The 11,217-nt window shown below is 38.3% G+C and overlaps 1 protein-coding gene across 1 annotated transcript; it reads left to right on the top strand.

The window, feature by feature from the left end:
• Nucleotides 1-6,073: 6,073 nt before the first annotated feature.
• LOC107805454 (uncharacterized) lies at nt 6,074-8,630 on the top strand. Its single transcript, XM_075248643.1, has 7 exons — nt 6,074-6,223; nt 6,321-6,591; nt 7,225-7,319; nt 7,542-7,699; nt 7,782-7,902; nt 7,966-8,166; nt 8,472-8,630. The coding sequence occupies exons 1-7, from the start codon at nt 6,074-6,076 to the stop codon at nt 8,628-8,630; spliced, it is 1,155 nt and encodes a 384-aa protein (XP_075104744.1).
• The last annotated feature ends 2,587 nt before the right edge of the window (nt 8,631-11,217 follow it).

The raw sequence follows: 11,217 nt of genomic DNA, 5'->3' as shown, positions 1-11,217 counted from the left end.
GAACACTCGGTTCATCAACTCCATAAACGCTATTGGGAAATTGGTCAACCTAAATGACATGATGAAAAACTCATAATGCCCATATCGAGTGTGGAATGCTATCTTAGGGACATCGGATGCCCTAATCCTCAACTGACGGTAGCCAGATCTCAAATCAATCTTTGAAAATACCTTGGCACCCCGAAGCTGATCGAACAAATCATCAATACTCGGCAGTGGATACTTATTCTTGATTGTAACCTTGTTCAATTGCCGGTAATCAATGCACATTCTCATCGAACCATCCTTTTCTTAACAAACAACACCGGCGCACCCTAAGACGAAACATTGGGTCTAAGGAAACCCTTTTCAAGCAAGTCCTGTAACTGCTCCTTCAACTCTTTCAACTCTAGCGGGGCCATGCGATATGGTGGAATAGAAATGGGCTGAGTGCCCTGAGCCAAATTGATGCAAAAATCGATATCCCTATCGGGTGGCATCCCCGGCAGGTCTGATGGGAAAACCTTGGGAAACTCACGAACCATGGGCACAGAATCAATAGAGGGAATCTCAGCACTGGAATCACGAACATAAGCCAAGTAGGCCAAACACCCCTTATTGACCATACGCCGAGCTTTCACATACGAAATAACACTGCGGGTAGAATGACCAGGAGTCCCTCTCCACTCTAAACGGGGCAAATCCGGTAAGGCTAAAGTCACAGTCTTGGCATGACAATCCAAGATCGCATGATACGGGGACAACCAATCTATCCCTAATATAACGTCAAAATCCACCATATCTAAGAGCAACAAATCAACACGGGTCTCAAGACCCCTAAACACCACAACACAGGAATGATGAACCCGATCAACCACTACAGAATCACCTACTAGTGTAGATATATATACAGGAATACTCAAGGCCTCACTAGGCATAACCAAGTAGGGTGTAAAGTAGGACGACACATGTGAATATGAAGATCCAGGGTCAAATAGCACTGAAGCATCTCTATTACAGACCAGAATAGTACATGTAATAACAGCATCGGATAACTCAGCCTCTGGCCTGGCTGGCAAAACATAACATCGGGGTTGGGCCCCATCTCCCTCAATCATATCCCTGGGACGATTGGCTGTTCACTGACCCCTACCTCTAGCGGTCTGAGCTCCACCTCTATGACATCTACCTCCACCTCTATGACCTCTACCTCTACCTTTATGTCCTCTACCATACGAATCTCTACCTCCAGACGAGGTACCACTGAATATGCCTGAATGACGGGGCCTCTTATCCGACCCATGACCACCTCCCTGTGACAGAACCATCTCAACTATGCAGGCCACATTGGCCGCCTCCTGAAATGTGATCTCGCTCCCGACCTCCTTGGCCATTTGAAGACGAATCGGCAGAATAAGACCATCAATAAACCTTCTCACCCTCTCTCTCTTGGTGGGAAGTATGATGAGAGCATGGCGAGCTAAATCGATGAACCTTGTCTCATACTGGGTAACACTCATGGAACCTTGCTGGAGGTGCTCAAACTGCCTCCGATAGGCCTTTCTCTGAGTAACGGGGAGAAACCTCTCTAGAAACAACACTGTAAACTGCCCCTACCTCAGCCTCTAGTATGGACTCGGCCTTGCCCTCGCCCTCTGCCCCTAGTGGGAGCTGCTACTGGGGGCTCGGGCTGCTGAGCGGTCGATGAGGAAGCACGTGTCCTCTCCATCTCCGAAAGAACGGAGTAGAAATTCAATCTGTATTGGGGAAATAGAACCGCATGACAAGAAAGAACATATGTGAAGTTTTCCTAACTCTGTAGCCTCTGGGGATAAATACAAACGTCTCCGTACTGATCCCTCAGACTCTACCAACTTTGTCCGTGAGTTGTGAGACCTATGTAACCTAGTGCTTTGATACCAACTTGTCACGACCTGGACTTCCCAACCTCGGGGTCGTGATGGCGCCTACTGATAGGAGCTAGACAAGCCAACTAAAATTATGTTCCATTTAACACACATTCTTTTTCCATAATTATCAACATGTAATAAAGGCAACATAATTAAAATTTCAAGCGGAAATCGTAACTTATATAAAAAAAACTAAATAGAAATGCAGAAAGTTTAACAAAATCCTCTACCCAAGATTGGTGTCACAATGCTCACGAACTTCTAAGATAACTAAATACAATCGTCTGAAAGAAAATTTTAAACTGTTTGTTTCGGTACAAAAGATAACAAACTGCATAATGAGAGAGAGACTCCGGGCCTGCGGACGTCACCAAGGCTACCTCGGTGTCTCTAAACTGAAGGCCTGCTCCCGATCTACTACTATTGTCTAAAGGCTGCTCCAACTCTATGATCTGTGCAAAAGAGCACAGAGTTTAGCATCATCACAACCGACCCCATGTGTTGGTAAGTATCTGGCCTAACCCCAGCGAGGTAGTGACAAGGCTAGACCCAGACTCCAGATAAACCTGTGCAGATATATATATATATATACAAGTACAATGGAAATAGCGGAAAGTAAACAATTAAAGCTAGGAGGGGGAGCATGCTTACGGGGATAACAGATAAAACATCATATTAGATATAATAAGGGAAAACTACATTTGCTTACTTCTACCATAGAATAAGGGAAAAACAACCACGATCACATTTCATCATATCTTGTGGTAGGCGTACCACCCGCTCCCATTTCATCACATCTCATGGTAGGCGTACCACCCGCTCCCATTTCATCATATCTTGTGGTAGGCGTACCACCTGCTCCCATTTCATCATATCTTGTGGAAGGCGTACCACCCGCTCCCATTTCATTTCATAACTTGTGATAGGCATACCACCCGCTCGCATTTCGTTTCATGACTTGTGGTAGGCGTACCACCCGCTCCCATTTCATTATATCTCGTGGTAGGCATACCACCCGCTCCCATTTTATTATATCTTGTGGTAGGCGTATCACCCGCTCCCATTTCATTTCATAACTTGTGGTAGGCGTACCACCCGCTCCCATTTCGTTTCATGACTTGTGGTAGGCGTACCACCCGCTCCTATTTCGTTTCATAACTTGTGGTAGGCGTACCACCCGCTCCCATTTCATTTCATGACTTGTGGTAGGCGTACCACCCGCTCTCATTTCAGTCCAACACAATATCACAAGATAATCCCGACAAGGGAGCAAGATAATATGATAAGTTTCCCGGCAAGGGAACAAGGTATCAAATCAACTATCCCGGCAAGGGAGATCCAGCTATAACCAATTTATTCAATTTATACTTAACACAATTAATACAAATGCTCAATCATAACATTTACTTGCTCAGTTTCAAGGATCTTCAACCAAGTTCTCATAAGCATTAATTAAGAATACAACAATTTAGCAATTTAGGACTCACGGTCATGCTCGACCCCCAACATATAGATACTCGTCACCATGCCTATACGTCAGACACAACACAAAGCAAGTAGCAAGTAAGACTCAACTCCTAAGCCCTCAAGCTAGAGTTAGACCGAACACTTATCTCAACTTTCACGACCGAATCAATCCACAACAACCGCTTTCCCTCTCGAATTCGTCTCCAACTCAACCAAATCTATGCAATAACGACTTTATAATATCAATATAAGCTAAACAAATCAAACCCAATGCCTAAATATAGATTCCCAATCTTTCTTCCCAATATTCCAAAAATCGACCCCGGGCCCGCTTGGTCAAAACACGAGGTTCGAACCAAATTCCGGTCACCCATTCACCCACGAGCCCGATTATATAACTTGCTTTCAAGTTCGACCCCAAAACGAGGTCTAATTCAATAAAAATCAAAAAGTCCTAACCCTACCCAATTCTCTAATTTTCTACCTATTTTCACATGTTTTAGGCCTAGGATTTCGATAGATGTTGAAGGAAATGGAAGAAAACAAGTAAAAGATTACTAACCCAAGAGATTTTGGTGAAGAATCGCCTCAATGGTCGCCTAAGATCTTGGGGAAGAAAGAGTTTGTGAAATTTTGTAAACGTCCCGTAAGGCTACTGTTCTGGATTTAAAAATTTAACTGGGCGAAATTGGCCTATGCGATCGCAGACAAAGGAGTGCGATCACATAGAGTAAATGGGATAGGGCTCTGCGATTGTGAATGACATTATGCAATCGCATAGAGTAAATAGTGAATGCATGGGCTAACACACTGCGATCGTAGAGAAAGTAATGCGATCGCGTAGAGCAAAATATAGGACCTCTAAGGCTAATACTATGCGATCGCGGGAGGAACTATGCGATCGCATAGAACAAACTGAACCCCTAAAAATTTACACTATGCGATCGCAGACATAGCTATGTGATCGCATATCACAAGAGACTGGACATCAGCAAGGAGCTATTTCTGCAACTTTTCCTAAGTTGGAAACATCTCGAAACACATCCGAATCACACCCGAGTCCTCGGGGCTCCTTACCAAACATACATACTAACTCAAAAACATCATACGAACTTATCTGTACGATCAAATCACCAAAATAACATCATAAACAATGAACTAAGCCTTAAAATCCATGATTTCTTTGAAATTTCATAAACCTTCAAATTTTCCATTTTGAGTCCGAAACACGTCAAACGGCGTCCGTTTTCAACCAAACTTTACAGAAAGTGCTTAAACCATATATAAGACCTGTACCGGGCATCAAAACCAAAATACGGTCCCGATACCATCACTTTATAATCAAATTTCATTTCCATTTTCCTTAAATATTTTCAAAAAATAATTTTACTCAAAAATTCATTTCTCGGGCCTGGGACCTCAGAATTCGATTCCGGGCATACGCCCAAATCTCATATTTTTCTACGGACCTCCCGTGACTGTCTATTCATGGGTCCGAATCCGTTTACCCAAAATGTTGACCGAAGTCAAAGGTATTCATTTTAATATCAAAACTTTAGCAAATTTTCACAGAATTTCATATTTGAGCTTCCGACTACGCGCTCGGACTGCGCACGGTAAATCGAGGCAACTATAAATGAGGTTTTCAAGGCCTCGGAAGAGCGAAATGGATAAGAATACCGGTGATGACCCTTTGGGTTATCACATCTTAAATTATGCTTTCGATCAAAAAGTCTATCAATTCTCGTCCGAATGACCTGAAATTTTGCAAGCAAGTCATATTCAACACTACGGAGCTACTCCAACATTCAAAATTTCATTCCGACCCTTGAATAAAAACCTAACTATCGGACCGGAAACTTCAAACATCCGACTTTCGGCATTTCAAGCCTAAATTAGCTATGGACCTCCAAAACACAATTCGATCACGCTCCTAAGTCACAAATAACCTCCCAAAGCTAACCGAACCATCGATACTCACATCCGAGCCGTCTAACACATAAGTCAACATCCGGTTGACCTTTCGAACTTAAGCCTTCTTAAAAGAGACTAAGTGTCTCATTTCTTACCAAAATCCTCTCCGAACTCAAACTAATCAACCCGATCACATAAAACACGGATAACTAAGCGTAAAGAAGCAGAAATAGGGGAAAACGGAGCGGTAACTCATTAGACGACTGGCCGGGTCGTCACAAACCTGTTGGACGTCCAAATCACAAAAATATTTTATAGGTATCTTTAATTAAAATTTGTATTATAAATGGAAAAATATTTAATGAATGTATAATTTAGTTATGGTAGGAATTCTTTTTAAGAAAGACTTAATTAAATAAATATTTTGTATCTTACATCTGTATTATATTAAAGAAAATAGACTTAAAAAGTTCATAAAATAATCAAAGCCAAATATTTTAAAATTTAAACAAAAAATGTTCTCTTTTGTGAACCTGTCGGACGTCCAAATCACAAAAATATTTTGTAAGTATCTTTAATTAAATTTGTGTCTAATTCAATTATGGTAGGTTTTCTTTTTTGAGAAAGAATCAATTAATAGAATTTTAAGTACCTTACACATTAATGTTAAGTTGAAATAATAATTCTACATTTAATTTACTACTATAGTATTTTCTTACAAATCTTTATTTAAGCAACTTTTACTTAGGTTTGTCTCCTCTACATTGCTTAGGGTTTAGCTCTCACACAAACTTTGCCAAAGTATGGCTCCAAACTATAACTATATCAGCGAAATAGCAATGTCCAAAATGAGTTGGAATTTGAAAGTTCGTGTTGTTAGATTGTGGCACATTCCAGACCGCGAGAAACCAAAAAATTCTAATTCAATCGTATTAATTATTCAAGATGAAAAGGTGCATACTCTTTTACATGTTGTTATTTTTTCGAGTTGTGATGTATTTTCTTCAACTTATGCGCCTTACTAACTTCTTTTCACATTTTTGGTTTTAGGGTGATCGAATTCACGCAACTATTGGAAGAGCTGTTATGCGTATTTTCAAAACAAAAATACATGAAATAGGATTGTATGTTATGAAAAACTTTGTGGTTGGACTAAACAATCTGAAAATTAAGACCAACAAACATAAATTAAAACTGACATTTTCTCATAGGACGAGTGTGGATGAAATTAGTGATCCACAATTTAGTTTGAATATTTTCAACTTTAAGCCTTTTCAGCATCTCACAAATCAAGTTGAGGTTGATGAGAATGAACTATTCGGTAATTGTTTTACCTTTCCCTATTTTTTGTTGAATGTTTTATCACCTTATTCATAACTATTATTTAAATGTGGCAGATGTCAATGAGAAGTTATTGGTCATGGTAACGTAGAATCTTATAACCAAGGTGGTAAAATAAGTACATTTATGAACTTGGAGCTCGAGGATCATGAGTATGCTTGCAACCATGAATAGAATTAGTTATAGAATCAATCACTATTATTTTGTCATTATTAATTTGTGTATTTTACATATAGGAGGAACAATATTTCAGCAATATTTTGAGGAGAATTTGTAGATGAAATCTTGTCTCACTTGGATGGATCACCCCATCAACGTGTCATAGTGGTTATGCAGCTACTAAAAGCTCACAAATTTCAAGGTACTCGGATCGTAATATTAGATTTGAATTCTATTTGTGTGTGTGTTATTAAATTAAAATTAATTTTATATGTAGACAAATATTCTGTGTGTAATACTTGGCATTCCTCGAAGCTTTGGATTAATCCTGATCTTCCACAAGTTGCTTAATTTATATCCTGGTTTTTTATATATAATATAAAATTTCTATATGTACTACATAATTTTTTTAGCATATTTAGAACTAATACAAATTTGGATTAATGCAAATTAGGAAGTGGGCGTGAAGTTAATCTTGAGAGGTTTAGTCAAACAACTTCTCAACGTAGTTATTCTGTTTCTGAAGAACTGGCTGCTGGGAAAGTGGAAGTTAAAAACATTGGAAAATTAATTGATTTTCTGTAGGTAAGTAAAATGTTCTCTAGATAAACTATGACTAGCAAATATAGCTCTGTAAACAATTTTCTTTGCTTATTAAATATAATGAATGACATTACATTTAGTTTTGGTTTGGTGCAGATTTTTTAGCATTTTTATTTACAATCAGTTGGAAGTATATACGTAATATTAGTAATGACTTTCTTTGTACAGGAAGGGAAAATATGGATTGTTGCTACTGTAGTGAATTTAGAACTTGAAAGGAGATGGTCATATGTAGTGTGCAAAAAATGTTTGAAGAAAGTTGATAAAATTGGAAATAAGTTTTACTGCAAGAAATGTGAACGTGTAGATCATTTTGCTCTAAAAAGGTTTGACCATAATTTATAATGGATTAAAAAATATTAGAACATAAGTTTAAGTTAAAATTTTTTAACTTAAAGAAGTTATCAGATATAGGCTTCAGGTTCGAGTAATTGATGTCACTGGCTCAATTTCTTTGTTGCTTTGGGATCGTGAGGCGACAAAACTCACTGGAAAATCTGCTGATACCTTGAAAGAAGGTGTAGTAGAGGTATGATATTTTATTTCGATTGTTTCATGGGTTTTAGCACTTTTAATACTAACATTGATTTAGACATCTAGTGCTGCTTATGAGTGTTCTCATCCATTGGAGATTGATGCTATTCTGGATAGAAAATTTATGTTTAAACTGACAGTGAAACCTTCCAACATTGAGGAGAATGATGAAGTTTATATCGTCGTTAAGGTCAGCGACGATGAGGACCTTATACAAAAATATAGTCCGTCTTCAGAAGCAGAAGCATATGCCTTTACTGTATGTGATCTTTACTCAAATTCCTCACAATATATATATATATATATATATATATATATATATATAGAGAGAGAGAGAGAGAGAGAAAGAGATTGAATTGTGAGTTCAATGCTAAAACTTATTATTGTTTGTTAACTTTTCAACTGTGATATCATTGTTAGATCCAAATTTCAATAATGAACAAGTCACAAGTGGAGATACGAGAGACAAGGTGATTAATGTAAAGAGCTTCTCATGATATAATGAGAATGGTAAATGATTTTCTACTTTTGGTTATGTCAACCTTCATTGTTTTGCTTTTGTAGGATTCTGTGGCTGATAATGAGATGATCTCTCCTGCACTGACCCCTTCCAAGAGAACTAGAGACAATGCTGGACCAACCACTGTAGAAGTTGATGATGATGCGGGACAATTATCAAGCAACAGGGTGAAGAGAGTGATTAAAAAGGAGAAAAATCCATGAGTTGCTGCACAAGCATTAATTGACATAACTTAGTTGAGTACTTAGACTTACTTTTCAGCCGTTAGCTTTGGCTATGAACCAAGTGATTCTTACCAATATTTGGTTATGTCGTTATTTTGAAGTAACTTTACTCTTTATGTTATTGTTTTGAATTCATACTATAAGACGTAGCTCTTTGTTGCAAAAACGTCTTTCACCTTCTAATGAATACAGAAGATAGAAGATGTTATTTTCTTGATAAATATCTTCAATCTTGGTAATTATTAACTAATATGGGAAATGTTCTTCAATTTGATGAAACCAAATATATTCCAAAAGGTTAGCTCATAGCGGACTTGAAATACCTATTGAGTGTGGGAGCTGCATATGTATTATATAAGCTTTGCACTAATTTATTTCCTTAGCTCTACACCCAACATTCTAGCTAATTGATCTAACAAAGTACCATTGGTCGAATCATCAATACTTGCACGCTCTTGGGCAGGTTTTGTGATATAAGACTCCATATTATCTGGCTTGCCTGAACAAAGAAAAAGGACATGCATTCTTTAATAGTGTGCAGTACGATTTCTCCACATAATTGATCATGGTAGGATATCCAGGCTACATTTTGGATGAGAGGATTTAGAATGAGAAAGAAAAGGAGAACGTAAAGTTACTATTTGAATAGTCATGTGTTTTGCAGTTTTGTGAATATAAGCCATATCTTGATTTTTAATCTTTGTACTATAGACACAGAATTATTTAAACTTTCAAATCTTGAGACTAGATGTGACGACCCGGCCTGTCGTCACGTGAGTTACCATATCGTTTCCCCCATTTTATGGTTCTTCATGTTTCGTTATCGGTATTCGGTGTGTTAAATAGAAAAATAGATTGTGTTAAATACAATATTAAAACCTGCAAAGATATTATTAGATATAATAAATTACGTAATAAAGCTTTATTAACTATAGAAAATGAAATTGAATTTTATGAAGATAAACTTGAAAGTTATCAACACAGAAAAGAAATAACACTGAGAAATATAGAAACCATGGATATATGTATCAACAGGTATACATCTCAGTATTAATATGAACAAATCAAAAATTGATAGTTACAAATATTTTAAGTACTGGTTAGAAATTCTAAAACATATAAATATGTCAAAAATAATATTAGAAAAAATATAGAAGAATATCAAAAAACTAAAGATATTAAATACTTAGAATACACACTTGAAAATATAAAAGAAATTTCAAGGTTAATTTTGCTAGCTACAGATAATCATGAAAAAGCATTTAATTCCACAACTACATAAAAAAGATCCTATGAAAAATAAGATGAACTCAAACAACCCCCCCCCCCAAATTAGTCAGCCCTAATGCTGACTATCAGACAATGCTCAGTTCAGGGTCGGAGCCCTAATGCTGGCCGAATGGAAAGAGTTCAGTTCAGGGTTGGAGCCCTAATGCTGACTAACTGGAATAAGTTCAGTTTAGGGTTGGAGCCCTAATGCTGACTAAACGGAAAAAGTTCAGTTCAGGGTTGGAGCCCTAATGCTGAATAACTAGAAAAAAGTTCAGTTCAGGGTTGGAGCCCTAATGCTGACTAACAAACAAAGTTCAGTTCAGGGTTGGAGCCCTAATGCTGACTAAATGGAAAAAGTTCAGTTCAGGGTTGGAGCCCTAATGCTGACTAAATGGACAAAGTTCAGTTCAGGGTTGGAGCCCTAATACTGACTAACTAGAAAAAGTTCAGTTCAGGGTTGGGGACCTAATGCTGACTAACAGACAAAGTTCAGTTCAGGGTTGGAGCCCTAATGCTAACTAAATGGAAAAAGTTTAGTTCAGGGTTGGAGCCCTAATGCTGACTATCAGACAATGCTCAGTTCAGGGTTGGAGCCCTAATGGTGACTAACAGACAATGCTCAGTTCAGGGTTGGAGCCCTAATGCTGGCCAAATGGAAAAAGTTCAGTTCAGGGTTGGAGCCCTAATGCTGACTAAATGAAAAAAAAAGTTCAGTTCAGGGTTGGAGCCATAATGCTGACTATCAGACAATGCTCAGTTCAGGGTCGGAGCCCTAATGCTGGCCTAATGGAAAGAGTTCAGTTCAGGGTTGGAGCCCTAATGCTGACTAACTAGAATATGTTTAGTTTAAGGTTTGAGCCCTAATGCTGACTAAATGGAAAAAGTTCAGTTCAGGGTTGGAGCCCTAATGCTGACTAACTAGAAAAAAGTTCAGTTCAGGGTTGGAGCCCTAATGCTGACTAACAGACAAAGTTTAATTCAGGGTTGGAGCCCTAATGCTGACTAAATGAAAAAAAATTCAGTTCAGGGTTGGAGCCCTAATGCTGACTATCAGACAATGCTCAGTTCAGGGTCGGAGCCCTAATGCTGGCCTAATGGAAAGAGTTCAGTTCAGGGTTGGAGCCCTAATGCTGACTAACTGGAATAAGTTCAGTTTAGGGTTGGAGCCCTAATGCTGACTAAATGGAAAAAGTTCAGTTCAGGGTTGGAGCCCTAATGCTGACTAACTAGAAAAAAGTTCAGTTCAGGGTTGGAGCCCTAATGCTGACTAATAGACAAAGTTCGGTTCAGGGTC

The sequence above is a fragment of the Nicotiana tabacum genome, unplaced genomic scaffold (assembly GCF_000715075.1).
Source record: "Nicotiana tabacum cultivar K326 unplaced genomic scaffold, ASM71507v2 Un00007, whole genome shotgun sequence".
Lineage (NCBI taxonomy): Eukaryota > Viridiplantae > Streptophyta > Magnoliopsida > Solanales > Solanaceae > Nicotiana > Nicotiana tabacum.
Note: the sequence above shows the minus strand (reverse complement) of the source record. Positions and strands in the feature narration are given on the sequence as shown.